Here is an 18,641-nt window from a genome sequence, read left to right on the forward strand (position 1 = left end):
TTTCAGTTATAAATATATTACGGTCCAATCTATTAAATAAAGACGACATTATCGCAATTTTGAATGGAGAAGGCAGTCCTCACGAGGATTCAGGTTCCGAAGTTGAGGATGACCATATTATCGACGACGTTCAAAGCAAGGGCTAAAATAATGAGGTGTCTGAGTTCGTTGCGTCATAACAATAATCTGGGCCTTCTGCAGAAACTAATCCAACCATGAATTTCAAAATTTGTGTGTAATAAATGTAAAAAAATCTGTGTGTGGCGAGCACAAGGTTGATTTATGTGTAGTGTGGTCCTAAAGTTAAACTAATCCTTTATAGACCGGTAAGTTGTAATGTTTTATCTAAAAATATATAATTAGCGTAAAAAAAATTGATACTTTATAAATATAATATATGTTTTAAGTTGATTTTGAAGAAGTAAATTTTTTTGTTCCAATTTATGCATATTGTTTTTTATGTTGTAATAAACAACTTTGATTATAGTTATAATTGATAATAGTGTAGTTTTATTTTTAGTTTATTTCCCAAATTCAAATTTCCGCTTTATTAAAACAATAATAATTAAATAATATACCTAATGTTTCGTTACCGTGTAATTGATCGTGGTGTCTATTATCGATGTTTGGCACAGAGTATGCAAACAAAGGTTGTCAAATTATTTTGCAACTGTCATGCACCACGACAGTCGAGACCTAATCTGTGGTCGACACTTGTACTTCCGCATTCGATCGAGCCGCTCCTCTGCTGTGTGCGCGCGCGGCGGCCATTGAAACACGTGAAACGCATCGGATGATTGGGCGCAAATTCATCGAGTGCTGCAGCATCTCCAAGGTACGTGGTGCATTGTTTTTGCTGCTCACTATATTCCGAACATCGATTTTGTGTTAACGTAATTTTCCCTAATGTAGTAGAAGCCACCCGCTATTTCGGCTTGGTGCGATTCTACATTATTTCTGGTGCCGAAACCCGGGAATTTGCGTATCAATTATCATATTCAAAAGCTTATGGTATTACTGGTCACACGTAATTCATAATCTAAAATCAAATTCAATTCCGTTCGTATTAGGTTCTTTGTTTAACAAAGTAGGAAGTTGTTATAAGATCTATTTAAGCAAACACTTATTTTATCGGTGCTTAAATTCATACGGCTTGAAACAATTTCATATTCTAAAACTTAATACATATTCAGAAGTACAAGTCAAAAGTGTTTAATTATTGTAGGAACTAGTTAAGCAATCACATATTTCATCGGTGCTTAATTTTACACAGGCCTATAGTAATTTCACATTCCAAAACATAATTCATTCACGTTACAGTTTATCCTAACTACATAACTAATATTAAAACGTAATATTAGGTTAAATCGTAATATAAAATAATTTCATTTTATATTAATTATACTCGGGGGTAAATCGAAAAACATTCTAGCGGCTCGCGCAGCGCATCATCACTTTAACTTGTTATTGAAAGTTATAATCTGTATTCATTCACATTACCGTTTCATGCGATCTTCATCCTTAACTTCATATGCGTAAAGGTGAAATAATAATTTCATTGATTCATTTTATTTCATTGTTTGAAAAATTACATCGAAGATTAACTTTGTTATTTTATTGTTTGTGTTTAAACGTTTTTACATTTTGTTTAATCGATATATAAATTTAAATTTAACAAGATGTCTTTATTAACTAAACATTCAACTCGGAAGTTAGGTTCTTTGAAAAAATTAAAATCTAAATCGGTGGATGAATATTATACGACTAAGGACTTATCGACATTGCGTAGAAAACGTACTATAGCGCTTAAAAGATTATCGAAGGCGTTAGAAATAGGTAATGCAGCTTTGAGTGATCGTTCACAATACGACCTATTTTTATCGTATCATCAGGAAATTAAACAAATCGTTTCAAATTTCGAAAATGCTCATTTTAATATACTCGATCTGTCGGACGACGCGGATAATGAAACTGAAATTGAGGAACAATTCGATGAATTATATTTTCAGATACAGTCTATTTATATTAGTTTAACTAAACATGATACAAATAATTCGATTAACTCGAACATCAATTCATCGAATATCCGTTTACCTAAAATTACATTGCCACATTTTTCGGGCAATATCAAGCAGTGGCCTGTGTTTTATGATACGTTTAATTCTTTAATTCATAACTCAACGTCAATTTCGGACACGGAAAGGTTTCATTATTTAATTTCTTCTCTTAGCGGGGATGCGTTATCGGTGGTTAAGGCGTTCCCTATGACTCATGAATATTATCGCGACGCGTATGAAGCTCTTATTAATCGCTATAGATGTAAACGAACATTAGCCTTTACTTGTTGGCAAGATATTTTAAACACTAACTTCATGCATAACAACGCAACTGAGTTTCAAAAGTCACTCGACTTATTCGATGAAAATTTAAATATTTTAAAATCTATTGAGTTACCGATAGATCGTTGGGATTTTGTTTTAGTTTACCATATTTTATCAAAATTAGACAAGAACTTACGCCGCGATTTTGAGGAGAAATATTCTAACGTGGAGTTGCCGTCTTATGATCAATTGAAGGGTTTTTTGCGTTCTAAATGCGAAGCCTTATTACGAGATACACATTTTTCTGGTGTGAACAAATCTTTAAAGCCTTCGACTACTCAAAATCAATCAACGAAACGTTTCAATTCAAATGCACTTGTTGCTATGAACAATAGATGTAATTCGAACGATAAGTCTAAAGTTTATTCAAGTAGCTGCGCGTATTGCCATAAGTCGCATTCTATTTTTTCTTGTCAAGATTTTATTAGTAAATCGATTGACGATCGTATGGCTATTGCCACTCAAAACAATTGGTGCTTTAATTGCCTGAAGCCATCACATCAATTAAAAAATTGCAAATCTATTTTTTCGTGTCGTATGTGTAAGCGTAAACATCACACCTTACTCCATCGCGATCATAACACTAAGATCGAATCAAATCAAATCGGGTCGTCGCTGGTGTCAAGGTCACATACGAATCATACAGTGCTGTTAGCCACAGCTATCGTTCAGGTTAAGGATGCTTCAGGTAATATGCAATCGTTTCGTGCCCTGTTTGATACGGGCAGTCAGAGCAATTTCATAACAGAATCAGCAGTAAAATTTTTAAATTTAACGCCGTCTTCAACAACCGCGGCAATTAGTGGCATAGGGGAAGCGGATGCACCTATTATTGGTGACGTCACTTGTTCTATCGGCACTAACGGTCGAATTCTATTTAACTTGGATATGCACGTCATATCTAAAATATGTGGCGATCAACCTATCGCTCAACTTAATTCATCAAGTTGGTCCCATATTAAATCGTTGCCGTTAGCGGACCCTGGTTTCGATATACCTGGTCCCATTGACATTTTGCTTGCTGCTGATGTATTCGCTGACTCTGTTCTTAATCAACATATCAAGGGAGGTGTCAACCAACCTACCGCGTTTAATTCAATCTTTGGTTGGCTACTTCTAGGTAAAACTAATATTTCATGTAGTAGTCTGTTGCAGACGTTGCCTGTAATCGATAATGATTTAAATTCATTAGTTCATCGTTTTTGGGAATTAGATTCGGTACCGCAAACTTCAATGCTAACTCCAGATGAGTTATTATGCGAACGTAAATTCGTTGAAGAACACACACGTGATGAATCTGGGCGTTATATTGTTCGTATTCCATTTGAGAATAATTCAGAACCTACATTTGAGGGCTCTCGCGAAGTTGCTTTGCGTAGGTTCTATGCTATCGAACGTAGGTTGTCACGTGACGCTTTGTTAAAATCGCAATATGTCGACTTTATGTCTGATTACATCGAAAGTGGTCACATGACAGTGGTTCCTGTAGCACAAGTTGGCGCAGGAAAATACTACATACCTCATCATTGCGTTCTACGCCCTGACTCTGCGACCACACGCCTCCGCGTTGTATTCGACGCTTCTGCGAAGGATATACATTCTAAGTCACTGAATGACACACAACTTATCGGCCCAAAGCTACAACCGAATATTTTAAATCTACTTTTACGCTTTAGGGAACACAACGTTGTCTTCATGGCTGATGCTCGTCAAATGTTTAGACAGATTGTAGTAGCGCAAGAACATCGTGATTACCAACGCATTTTCTGGAGGAGTTCTCCTGATGAGCCCCTCTTAGAATATCGTTTAAATACAGTCACATATGGATTAGCTTCGTCTCCGTTTCTCGCTTGCCGTACTCTTCGACAGCTTGCTGAAGATGAGGGAGATTCTTATCCACTCGCAAAACGAGTACTACTGTCTGATGTTTATTGTGATGACGTCACAACCGGATTTTCATCGTTAGAGGTCGCTCAGGAAGCAAAGTCGCAGATTATTAAACTTTTTAAGTGTGGACAGTTTGAACTTAGGAAGTGGGCTAGTAATAAACCACAGTTATTGTCTGATCTACCCAGTGATAGTTGTTTGACTGGATCCGTATCGTTAGACAATTCTGATAATCAAATTCTTAAGGTATTAGGTCTTAAATGGAATCCATCCTCAGATACGTTCGTTTTCGAAATTGAATCTACTTATCGGCCGTGTACTAAGCGTTCAATTCTTAGTGAACTCGCTAGGGTTTTCGATCCGTTAGGTTTTTTATCTCCCATCACAATTCAATCAAAATGTTTAATTCAGAAGTTATGGATTCTCGGCGTTGGATGGGACCAAACGCCGCCTAACGAGATCATCAATACATGGAACAAACATCGCACTCAACTTAATCTTTTGAGTGAACTTCTAATTCCTCGGCAACTTACCTGCACGGATGCTGTATCGTATGAGCTACATGGGTTTTGTGACAGTTCTACCCTTGCATACGGAGCTGTCATCTATTTACGTGTTACAGATGCTGTTGGTAATATTCATGTTTTCTTCGTTTGCTCTAAGGCTCGAGTTGCACCTCTTAAACATACATCGCTACCACGACTCGAGCTCTGTGCTGCAGTTCTTCTATCAGATCTTTACAAATTTGTAAAAGATACGTATCTTTCTCGTATTCATATTGATTCTGTATATTTGTGGTCTGACTCAACCATCGTTTTGTCTTGGCTGCGTTCTCATTCTTCGCGTTGGACAACATTTGTCGCGAATCGTGTCAGTCACATACAGGATATCACCCCTACAGACTGGTGGCATCATGTATCCTCAGGTGATAATCCTGCTGATTTGTGTTCACGAGGTTTATTTCCGAGTGAGCTTGTGCACAATGCCTTATGGTGGGCGGGACCGTGCTGGTTAACCCAAGGTAGTGATACTTGGCCTACGGATACAGCTGTTGTCACATCAAATGAGGAGAAGGTCGTTATGGAGAAGGAGCAACGTAAGGTAGCTCTTTCCGCTGAAGAGAGAGCTCCAATCGAACCAACAATAATTGACTCTTTACTTAATCGTTATTCATCATTTCAAACAATCGTTAACATTTTGGCATTTGTATATCGTTTTATCAATAACTCTAGAACCCCAGCTCAAGCTAATCGTAATAATTTCATTAATAACGTTGAAAGACATAACGCATTATTAAAAATCGTTAAACATGTACAGAGTCAGGTCTTTTCAAACGAAATTGCTAATCTTAAATCAAACAAACTTTTATCGAAACCTTTTCGAAAACTCAATCCATTTATCGATCGATTAGGTATTCTCAGGGTGGGCGGTAGAATTTCACGCGCAGGTTTAGAATACGAACAAAGGCATCCAGCCTTTCTACCGTCTGATCATCCATTAACGTTCTAATTATCGACAACATTCATCGTAACTACTTGCATCCAGGCCATTTCCTTACCTTAGAGCCTTTGACAGCTGTCCCTGAAGAAGATCTATCAAATGTTAATATAAGTCGGCTTCATCGGTGGCAGTTGTTACAATCATTTCACCAGAGTTTTTGGTCCAAATGGAAACACGAGTATCTTAACTCACTAACACAACGCGCCAAATGGACTAAGGATTCTAAACCGCTTCAGATAGGCTCAATGGTGATAATTAAGGATGAAAATCGTGCGCCACTACAATGGTCTCTTGCCAGAGTAGTGGATCTTTTACCCGGTTCTGATGGTGTAGCTCGGATTGCAGTAGTTAAAACAGCGAAAAATCATATAATTCAAAGACCGTTGGTTAAGTTATGCCCTCTACCAATCGAGGACTAGCTTAAATCGTTTATCTTTCTTTAGTATCGTAAGGTATCTAGACATTAAGTTATCGTTAGCAATAAGATATCGTGTCTGTGTAACATCTATCGTGTTATACAGAATCAATTAGTTAGGTAACTAGTTTTTATCGTAATCAATAAGTATCATCAATAATTATACGGATCATTTTATCGTTCTCGTTCCCATTATGTTCTATTTATCGTCTGACCAGAAAATACCATAGGCATTTTGGTGGGCGGGATGTTTCGTTACCGTGTAATTGATCGTGGTGTCTATTATCGATGTTTGGCACAGAGTATGCAAACAAAGGTTGTCAAATTATTTTGCAACTGTCATGCACCACGACAGTCGAGACCTAATCTGTGGTCGACACTTGTACTTCCGCATTCGATCGAGCCGCTCCTCTGCTGTGTGCGCGCGCGGCGGCCATTGAAACACGTGAAACGCATCGGATGATTGGGCGCAAATTCATCGAGTGCTGCAGCATCTCCAAGGTACGTGGTGCATTGTTTTTGCTGCTCACTATATTCCGAACATCGATTTTGTGTTAACGTAATTTTCCCTAATGTAGTAGAAGCCACCCGCTATTTCGGCTTGGTGCGATTCTACACCTAAAATAATGGCTTTTATATGTGTACGCCTCTGAGACGTATATTAAGGCTTTGTGTACGTTCCATATAGATTAGGCTTCTAGGGTTAATTATATTTCTTCTTATTAGAATGAAGCGTCAACATATTTTGTCATATTATTATCTATTGACAATATATCTCTACCTGATTTAGTTGAAGGTAATAACTACTTCAACACTTGAATTTGCTTACAAACATAATTATATACCTCAACATCAAAAGCCCAATTCGCAAACCGTAAAGTGGAAACACAGTTTATTACAATTTTGGAGAAGAGCCAGCCTAGGAACTACTTAGTTTAAAACTGCTGCTACCTGCTCCTCATGAATACTGCCTTCGCAGGAATCAAGAGAATTACGGAAAGCATAAAACGTAGATATGTTATTTTGGTCTACTGTTTATTAGGTGACTATTTTGTTAATTGTGTTTTAGATTTATTAGAAATACTATTAGTGACATGGGACACATTTGTTACGAAGTAGCATGTATTTATTACCTATTGTAGGTAAAACTAACATTCATCACTTATTTTATAATATAAAGACCATAAAAAATGTTAATTTTCACCATGTACATTATGGCGATTGCCTGAGAAGTGTACGATTCATAAATATGTACAGGAGCGTTGTAGCATGAAAACAGTACACACATAATATCTAATATTACTAACTTTTACATTTAAATAAAAAGTTTAAAATTTTAATAAAATACAGCTAATTGTTCCGATGGAAAACTTATGTTGCGAATGGTAAACCATAGAGCAACTGATTAAAATATTTTAAACACTTTCTATCGTTTATAGGTGCTGTGGTAAAATAAATAAAGAAACAGTTACATTTTCTTCGTACATCACTAACAAGTTCAGTGCACGAACATAATTTGAGGCTAGTTTACGATATACGTACAATTGTGAAAAATTTCCCAATCCAGAGCCTTGCCAAGGAATTTTGTATACAATTGATGAGTATTATTTAGACTTATCCGCAAAATGTAAATACAGTTTGATCAATTTCCAATACAAATCTTGTTTTTCGTGATCACCAACTACTTAAATTAAAATCTTAAAAAACAGCAGCTTCATCAATTTAAATACCTACAAAACAAATTAATTATGCAGTAAATACAGTCAAATAACGTGTTCAAAGTATTTATAAGTACTCGACTTATAAAAAACTACATTACAAAAAATGTAAAGATGAGCCGCAGAATTTGATATCAGACTTTTTTCTTTCTTTCGGATGTCACTGGACAATAAACGTGAATAAGGCTGTTCATAAGAAAGCAAACGATTTAATAATAAAAGAAAATATCATTTTATGTGCGTCACTATTCATGTTTCATCACTTGCACCTGCTAGCCTCGCTATTCATATATAAACTTTGTTTACGACAAAACACAAAATTCAAACGAAATATTTGGGAGGTTAATATTTTTTATGTCTGTAAAAGAGCGTTCACAACACCTGATGGTAAACGCCATTCATAAATCTTTCTGAGGGTGTCGCTACTTCACGAGTAAATTTTATCTCGGTTTTGTATGGAGTGGTCTTTGCAAGCGCTGATCACCGTTGTGGGTATGATGTTGTTCCGTAGGTAGCGCTTATAGCCCTGTGACCTTAAGCCGCCTACTCACGTAGGTACCTGCCACAGGGGCAATTTTGGAACTATCTCGGTTGCACGGCGGTAGGAACAATTTGAGCTGTTCTCTAAATTGCCCCTGCTTGCCAATTTAAGTTGCAATTCCAACATTGCCCCTGCTGCAGGTATGTGAGTAGCCGGTTTTAGAGTTACACAACATCTTTGCACATCTTAGTAAGGCTGTGTTATATACCTACTTGTATCGATATCGTCTCATTACATCAATCATGAGTGACTCGCGCTTAGGGGATTTCGTGGGGATTTCCGAATACCTAGGTATGATAGCTATCATTTCAAAATGACCTGAGGGAAGTGTCAGCATTGAAGTCTTTGCAGTATGTCAGTGAGGATTAAAATTGTTTTGACCAGGGGAGATATTAGGTATATATAATAAAAAAGTCTAAGCGTATATAAGAACACTATTTAATAAGGAAAATTGAATCAAACTAGATGTGAACGGCATTTGTTCACTGCTACTGAAAAGATACGAATCTATTAATTACTGAAATGTTCATAATATAACGTAGCATTTTAGTCTATTAAATTAATTAGAACAAGAGGCTTTCAGTAAATATGTTTTTGTTAATAAGTGCTCAGACTTTATTTATGTAAACCAGCTCTGAAACTTATTAGGCACATAAAGGAAAGGGGTACAGCCTACAGGGACATAATAATAATATGATCTCACTATTTCAAACATATGAACGTTAATAATATAACGTTTCAATCAATGTTATTACGTCTAAATCCATTATCCTAACCGAATTGAAAGAATTGAATTCTATTATGTCTACAAGCAGAACTATAAAATGTTAATGTAACTAAGAGTCAATAGAAGTACTTCAAAGAAAATACAATTAAATTTATTTGCAGTCTAGACAGAACCATTATAAATAAATAATTGACAATATTCAGTTCAAATTGAAGATTTTGCGAATTTACAAAAAAATACTGTAACTTTATTCGGCATTAAATCTTTAGGATTAAATAAAGAAAATCATTTGATATTATCTCAATGTTCAAATGGAATTGTCACCCTACATGAACAGAAAATTCCGAGGTGTGCCGCAAAAATGTATGTTTACGTAAGTACGCTGAAATCGGTACAATTCCTATTCAAATGATTATTGTGGACTCTGCGTTCCCATTATTTTGACCATACACCGTCGTTTTCTGGAATAGTTGGCCGTGTTAAAGGACTTTACATAATATTTCAATAACATTAAGGGCGAATATTGCACGATTTTATTTTGCGGGTTTCAGCTGCGTATGAAAATAAAATTTTAAGTGCAATTTTGTTCTGAAAAATAGTCCGGCTTTTTGACGAGAATATATTATGCTTTAAGGTTCAATATGGCGTACAATAGAATATTATAATATTTCATAGTTTTGTTTGCTTTGTAAAATATTTGTTTTGAAAATATATGGGTTATGTGGATGTATACCTACTCATTGTTAATAACAAATTAAAATAACACAGCGTATATGAACTTATTCTTAACTTATTTATACATACAATAATTGAGTATCTTATATTTCTTTGATATAACTCTCAAAAAAATTTTACATAAAGAATTGGTAAGATTGAATTTTATTAATTTTCAAGTACAATTTGATAGGTATACAATTCATAAATATTTAAGCCGCGCAGTATAACGGTAATTCAGAAACAGTATTACTTTCATTCAGATGTAAAATTATTAAGGATTATATTATTATGTTTTGGAAGCCCTATTTAACCCTAGAACCGTACCCTGGGGTACAAATGAAAAAAAATTCAGAAAATCTTCTATATCTTTTTTTCTAAACAACAGTTTCTTTTGCGCGTTCGTGTATTTGTCGGGGATGAGGAGACACGTAGATACCGTATTCGATCAGTGGTCAAGCTATTGAGAACACGTCGTACGAACCTGTCGGGGTACTCCAGTACCCCTGGGTACTACGAACGTAAGTATTTTAAGGTTCATTTATTTTATTTTTTCGCCTTTTGGTCGTTTTATTTTATATTTTTTATTTATAAATTTAATGTACAATTATAAGTTTACTTTACATTCATGTTATATACATACTGTTATTGTTAAATAGTGTAGGAATTAGTATTTTCGACAAATTTATGATTTGCTGCATGATTTGAATACCTGAGTTATTCATTTTCTTTTTTTGATGGCAAATGATGGATGAATTTTGATTTTTGTGGGAGGTGGAATAACAAGAAGAGCTGGTACTTGGTGAGGCATCAAAATATGAACCTGACGAAAAAATTTTAATTTTTTATTATAAAAAACTTCACCTAGAAGAACGATTTCAGTACATAACTTTGCCAATGTCTCTACAAATAAGTAATGGAGATATTTTAGGACAACAATTACCAATAACTGCAGGGACCACTGCTGTTTCAAAATCTGAGATGTAACTGTGAATATCCACGTTAAAATTCCGTCAGTCCCGCACACAGTGCAGGAAGTGAAAACTTTTAATACATTTTGATCACCAACGTAAAGTGTGTGTAAATTGTAGAAAAAATATAAAAATGCCATGATAAATTAAATTATTAGGACCTAAATGAATGTTAAGATAACCTTAATAAGTCAACATTTAATAAAAGTTAATAATCTTTTTGTAATCTTGTTTTTTTCATAGGGGTACACTTGTACCCCTGGGTACCGTTAATGAAATTTTAATATGGGTACGGTTCTAGGGTTAATGCAGCGTGGGCTATGGTTGATTACGTTGCTTTGAAAAGGTTGTATTTTGGAAGTTATTTTATTAAAGCATCCTACACATTTTGGGGATGAACGTTAAGTACCTATTAAAATATTGTATTTGTTTTCATATTTTAATTCAGGTAAATTATATGTAACTTATAGTAGAATGCAAAATATAATGTATCGAAAAACAATACTGATTGCAAAATAAATGTTAATGTGTGTAATTAGCTATAGGTAGGTATAAATTGAGACGCAGTTGCCAGTCATCTCAAACGAATTTTGCGAAGACTTCACTCCAATGTTCCTCAATGTTCTCTACATAATGAAAATAATATAGAGAAAATAATAGTCATATTCGTATTTCTATGTATATTTGTGGAATATTTTGTGTTAATCCTAGTTAAAGGTTGCCTGGTAAAGATGGCTCGCTAGGTAGCCATCTTTAAGGCCACCCTTTGCTAATTTTAAATGTATTGTATACTGCTTTATGTTTTTATTTCTATAACAATAAAGGATTTCATTTCATTTTTATTTACACAATCTCAAGAGGATTCTTAAACAGTACCTAAAATCTCGTCATCATCATCGTTAAACTAAACTCCTCTCATTTAGAACGTCTTGGCTGGTGACTATTTGTCCCTTGAAAAACCATTACAAGCGTATACACCAAGTGTCGACTTTTCCTGTTTATTCTAGCTTGGCTTAGCGGCTAACAATTCCCCATTTTCTGTATTTACGTAGCCTACCTGTATCTTGTATGTTATGTTTATTAATTATTAATATTCCTCGTTATCTATTCAATTTATAAATTTGATAGATAACGATCATTTATTTTGCTCTACCCCACGACCTTCATACATTTCCTTTCCTACGATATTGCCTGGTAGAGATTGCTGTTCAGCAATAAGGCCACCTTTTGTGCAAATGATGCCATTTTGTAATATTGTTCTTGTTTTGCTTTGCCCATTAATGTTTGTACAATCAAGTGTAATAAATAAATGAATCCCCTGCCTTATAATGTCTTTGAAAGAAAAGAAAGAAAGAAAATAAATTTATTGCAAAAAACACAGCCAACAACATTACGAAATGTATCTTAAGATTAGCAAACGATGCTGCACAAATACATAAACATTTGCTGATGTCCATATTTGTCCCTTGAAAAACTTACCAAGTGTCGATTTACCTGTTTATTCTAGCCAGGCTTAGCGGCTAACAATTCCCTATTCCCTGTATTTACGTAGCCTACCTGTATCTTGTATGTTTATTAAGAATTGAACAAATGCTAGTCGCCTAAACAAACACGACGTTGCATTTGTTCTTGGAATTGTTTATTCTGGTATTGCTTAGGTTGAAGTATTCTATGGGATAAGGTTATTTAATGTGCCTGTTTGTACTGGAATAGGTTGGACATTTTCGTGTTTATTTTGGTAAAATGCACTCTTTGGGTCATGTTATACTAACTTATCCAAGCGTCTTATTTAAAATGAGCTTTTATTTTGAATAAAATATCTCATTAACGGCCGATTTTTTAATCCTTGATTAAAATTTGATTCGTCGAATACCATACCAACATTTCAAATATATGTTTTGATAGTTTATAGGTGACATTTTAATAGGTATTATTGTGTAATACTTTATTGGAAGTTTAACTTTTAACCAAAGAACGAATAATCGGCCCTAAATAGGCTAACTATAAACCCATTTCTTATTGTTTTAGGTATGTGTTATTAAATAGGTACTACAGTAGAAAAAAACCCTCTCACTCAGGATTATAAAAAACGTCCGATAAAATCATTAGCTAGGTATTACAATTCTCAATGGGGCATGAAGCCCGTAATCAATAAATAAAATATGTGTACCTAAACATTATAGCCTATAGCCTTTCTCGATGAATGGGCCATCTAACACAGAAAGAATTTTTCAAATCAGACCAGTAGTTCCTGAGATTAGCGAGTACAAACAAACAAACAAAATCTTCATCTTTACAATATTAGTATAGATTATATTAGAATTGGAATTTTTTGGAGCCAACCCGTAGCTGACCCGAAAGACGTGGTCTTGTTATCTCAGAAAAGTTTATACTTAAGCTACTGTCCGCACAACCCTACTACTGTTTTTCTTTCCACCTTCTAACAATAACGTAATATGCAAGACATAATAAAAAAGATAAAACAGTTCAATCGCAGATACGTAGTATATTATTATTAGTCTGTGATCGCAGACAAAGGGAAATTTGATTATTTTTATACAATACATAGATTCCTATAATAAAGCAATTTACATAAACACAGGTGTGAAATTACCATAGCGAATGGGCAATGCTATGAAAATTAATGGAATGTTTCCGATACTATTATTAAAAAGATTAAACATTCTACCCAAGCTTATAATGAGCATCCAGTAAATATGAACTCGCAGCTCAATAATTATATTGAATTGTTTCTACAATTGGCCGGTAACTTATAATCGAGTCGTATTACCGATTTCATATATGTATTGAAATAATTAATTAGCTCTTTGTACGCCGCGCATGTCATTTCATGTGATGTAAACATAATATTTTGATTGAATTACGGATACGACCTTATTGGAGTATTGGATAATGAATCAGGCTGTTATTTGTTTATAACGGGTTCAATAGGGGACATTACATGTTAAAATATTTATTTATTTATGAAAATATTTATGGAAAGGTAAATATTCATTTCCTCTTTTATATTAAAAGTAACGTGGGTATCTTGAAAGCTCTGTTTTGAGTGGAAGTAAGCGTACCTATGTCAAAAAATATCCAAATCACTTCTAGTTGATATCGATAAAATTTTATAGGTTTTACTTTCTCCAGGTTCTATTATAATATTCTTTCAAACTAAAGATTTTTATCAACTCGTTCCAGACGCCTTTGAGTAATCGCGGAACATACTTACACGAAAAAAGATTTCGTTGAAATTTGAACCTCAGTAAAAACTTTTTCGTAGTAAGACTAAAAGATTTTTTATTCGTTTCAGTTCAATAAAATTCACAGATAAAATTTGTAATACCTAGCTTTTTTACAAAAAGGATATATACATTATTTTTTGTCTTTAATAATTATTATTTTATTGTACTTATGACAATTAAATTTATTTTAATTAAAACCTAATCAGGGACCCAATATGGTGAACATACCAACAAATCACTGAATTCAACAAGCAATCTGATTCACTCAAAATAATTGAAACGTCACGAAAACACATAAAATGATAAAATATTTCTCGGCCGGTTTCAAAGGTATTATCTAAGAAGCAAGATAAGATGAAAGAAAATTATATAAGAGCTTTCTCTTAAAAAGAACATGTCATATGACAGCCGCAAGCTTAGTACTTCAGTGAAAGGGGACTATTCTGTTAACGTTAGGTACAGAACTACAGCGGTACTTCAAACTTAATTGTTATATAACAATGGAGCTGCGTTTATTAACTGGGTTTTTCTTAACATTTCCAACATGTTTTGTGATAATTTTAATACTTGAGTCATTGTTTTGTAAACTTTCTTGAGATCTGAGGGTTTTTGAACTGAGACTTATTATAGTTTGAAGATTACCGTTTTGGCAGCTTGTATAGTTGATTACTGTAACTGTAAATATATTATATAGTGTAATATATTTTATTGTATTCTTTTATTATTTCTACTCTATTAAAAAAAATATTTTGTTTTGCAACATATTATTGCGCTTCTTTGCCTTTCTCCCCGTGGTTGCCTGGTAGAGATCACTGCATAGTGATAAGGCCGCCCTTTGTAAAGCACAAACTTTAAACTGATTTTTGCAACCTTTATGTATATTTTGTTTCTTGCACAATAAAATGTTAAATAAATAAATAGTTTGTAGGTAGGTACTGAAACTTGTAATTAACAGTAAAAAAGTGATCTGAAACTTATTTTTACAACAATTAATGAGAAAACCGATAAAACTTCAATATATTCCACGTTTAAATAATTATTATTACTGAGAAAGTTAATCCCTACTAATATTAAAAATGCGAAAGTAACTCTGTCTGTCTGTCTATCTGTTACGCTTTCCCGCTTAAACCTCTCAAACGATTTTGATGAAATTTGGCACAGACAATCTTTAGACCCTGAGAAAGAACATAGGCTATCTTTTATTGCGAAATATGTACCACGGGCGAAGCCGGGGCGGACCACTAGTATTAAATAATTACATATTTTAATTGCTTATTAACTTTTTACAACAACATACCGTATTTTTCCAAGACATTGAGTATTAAAACGTTCATTCGAAGACTTCGAGAGATATCAAATAGCGCAAGTGAACTAACTATAAACTACGGTGTTAAAATTCACTAATTCCTGGAAAGCTTCAGATTCTTTGTTATCTGTAAAACGATACTTTCGTTTGCTCTATTTTCTATACAATAGATGCCATTTCGAATAAAATTTATAAAACTGAGAATTCCTGTCATTATTTTCCTCTGTACAAAGGAAAGATGTTTGGTAATATTTTTTAGAATGTGAATTATCCTAATACATTTATATGTTAAAATGTTATCTTAAAATTGGTCCTTTCTATTTACTTCTTTTTGAAATAAATTTTAATTGAAGGTCACCAACGCCCTGGATAGAAAGTAGAATGTTCTAGAATCTCGTTCGCAGTAATTAAATATAGTCGAGGTCACGGGCAAAACCTAGTATTTCCACTACGTAGTGGAGTACCTCTCAGGTCAGTGTTTACACTAATTGCTGACGACAGCTGTGTCTGAGAATCTACACTCGAACTGCACTAAATAAGTTTAGGCGGCAAATTTTTATTGTGTTAGTTGTAAATGTGTTATTTAATAAAGCTATTAAACAATATTATATTATATAATTGGAACTTTTGAGTATTAGATGTCTAATGCATTATATTATGTACACTTATCGATTTCGCATTTGTATATTAGAGATCGCACATGCATTCTTCATTCTGTATTTTGTGTCTTCTTTTATCTAATGTTTATTTTAAATTAATCATAATGTTCGCGCATGGACATTGTTAGCATAAAATCCAAGTTAGAAACCTATAAAAAATCTCTGAAATAAAATCCACCAGAGTAACATAATTATTTATTATTATTACTATCGAAAATACACTAATTAAAGTATCCTCTAGTCTTTCGTTCAGAACATTAATAACCTTTCATTGGACTTACTACTCTTGTTCAACGGCTTAGAAATTAAGTCTATCCTTGACTAATAGACTCGAATCTGTGTCCCTCCGATTAGATAGACCCTTATTGATGTGTAATCGATAGGCTTTACGAATCAACTGTAGGGTTAAGCTTTGGCCCTTGTCGAAGGGAGGTGGAGCGGAAATTTTGAAAGTTATGATGGTCTTTGTTAGATGGAAAACATTATGTGTGTTCGTATTTTGTGAATTACGGTGATTTTAATCTGAATTTACATACGAATTTAATTTGATATATTGGGTAGGTTTGTATTAGGATCAAGTTGAATTGTTGATTTATAAAAAAATAAAATTATATGTTTGTGTTTAAAATTTTGCTTGCTGTATTAATGTTAAAAATTACATTTAGACCTTGAAATAAAATATTATGTACATACTTATATTATGTACATATATAGGTTACTTTATTACTAAACTAAAGTTATATAAATTGATAATTAAATCTATTCTATCTAATTCATTTCGTAAATACCGCTCTCTAATATCTATTACAATTATAAAACAAGTATACCATAAAAGATATCGGATTAACTGAAGTGCTTTTTAAATGTAATTCACTTCCTCGATATCAAAGTTTACATGTATCTAAAGTTGAAGTTAGTTCCAAAACACTAAGCTGGTGCATTCACGTATTGCTCTCACGAAGCAGATGTCTTTTAAGGAGTTAAGTTTTGTGATTCATTACTTAGTTTAGCTTGGTGCAGCTTGATTGCAAGAAATAAGTTAAATATAGAGTTTAAAGTATTGAAAGTTCTTATATATTTAAGTTAAGTAGTATCGAGTAAATCTATACTAATTTTATAAAGCTGAAGTTTGTTTGTTTGACCGTGCTAATCTCAGGGGCTACTGGTCCAATTCAGGTGTTAAATAGCCCATTCATCGTGGAAGGCTGGCATCTATCATCACGCTAAGACCAACAGGAGTGAAGTCACGCGGGTGAAACCGCGGAGCGCAGCTAGTATTTAATAATGTCGATAATGTTTTATTTCCACGGCTGCTTAAATCGAATGTTTATTTTCAAAGGATATCTTCAAAAATCATTCGAAAAGAAAAGACGCTTTAAATGGCTGACGGTGGCTCGTTTCCTAAAAGTATATAAAGTTAAAACAGACATATATTTTAAGCGGCTAATACTTATATGCTATGTTTAATTAAGATAACATGTTTCACACGAAAGGTTCTTAAATGACCTCTAAATATTATTTCCCATTATCCCTCTAAATATTAAATATTAAGTCCCAGGCTGAGCCGCTACCGTATCAATAAATTGTATAACTGAAAAGAAGCTAGTTTCAAAGTGCTCATTTCCTACAAAATTAGGTAAGACTTCTCTGTAGGAAGTTACTTGTAACATAATTCCTTTTAGTAATTGGGGCAGAGACATCTTAAAAACACGTTTGCTCTACTTTCGTCCCACACTTTTTCACCAATTACAGATACATTAACATTTTCTCATCGCAGTTTTTTACTATATTAAGACATCAATCTTCAAAGAAATAGTAAAGCGATTTGGCCCCCGTCCAAGTAAAAACAATAAAACTAAAGCCTTTGAGAAAATAAGGGGAAGTTTGTGAATTCGTTTGTAGATCGCTAGGATCTTCTTATATATTATGATGTACGATTATCGGCTATGTTCTAAGAATAAGACGAGAATAATTCGCAATTTCTCTCAACTGATATCTTGTAGTTACGTACGTATTTATAGAAATGGCTCAGATATAGCGAGTCAAAAGCGCTTATAAAGGAGTTTCATTATAAATAAACTAGACTTTCGTCCCGGTATCGCTCGGGATGAAAACAACTATCAAAATAAGGATTAATAATCTCAAAAATTGTGTTGGTAATTTTTGTTGGTGAATTTTTATGAACAATTATGTCGTTTGGACTTTATATGGTAAAAAAAACTCACAAAAACTATCCCCTTTATTGTAATCCAACTAATAATTCTTTAAATAGTACCTACAGTGAAATGTAAAAGCTTTTTCTTTTAGAATTAGATACTATTTAACTTTATTTTGAGACTGAATCCTAGTTATGTATCTATTTCTAGCTCCTATTAGCAATTCACCCACAGCTTGCTTGAGGTCACGGATGCAACTATTCCAATTAAAATCGACGGTTATAGCAGTCACAATGTAAGGTTAAATGAAAATATATTTAGAATATTCCAGTATATACTTGAGACGTTATAATTATTAACCTTACACCTTTATTTTTAGAAATTATTATTAAAACATCAGAACCTATTTGTTTCAGGC

General features: G+C 33.6%; 1 protein-coding gene across 1 annotated transcript; it reads left to right on the forward strand.

The window, feature by feature from the left end:
- The first annotated feature begins 1,679 nt into the window (after positions 1-1,679).
- On the forward strand, positions 1,680-6,187 carry LOC149900284 (uncharacterized). Its single transcript, XM_090113407.1, has 2 exons — positions 1,680-5,364; positions 5,814-6,187. The coding sequence occupies exons 1-2, from the start codon at positions 1,680-1,682 to the stop codon at positions 6,185-6,187; spliced, it is 4,059 nt and encodes a 1,352-aa protein (XP_089969533.1).
- The last annotated feature ends 12,454 nt before the right edge of the window (positions 6,188-18,641 follow it).

Source organism: Colias eurytheme, chromosome 19 (assembly GCF_061535395.1).
Source record: "Colias eurytheme isolate Ceu_HAF_F1 chromosome 19, ilColEury1 Martin Lab GWU primary, whole genome shotgun sequence".
Lineage (NCBI taxonomy): Eukaryota > Metazoa > Arthropoda > Insecta > Lepidoptera > Pieridae > Colias > Colias eurytheme.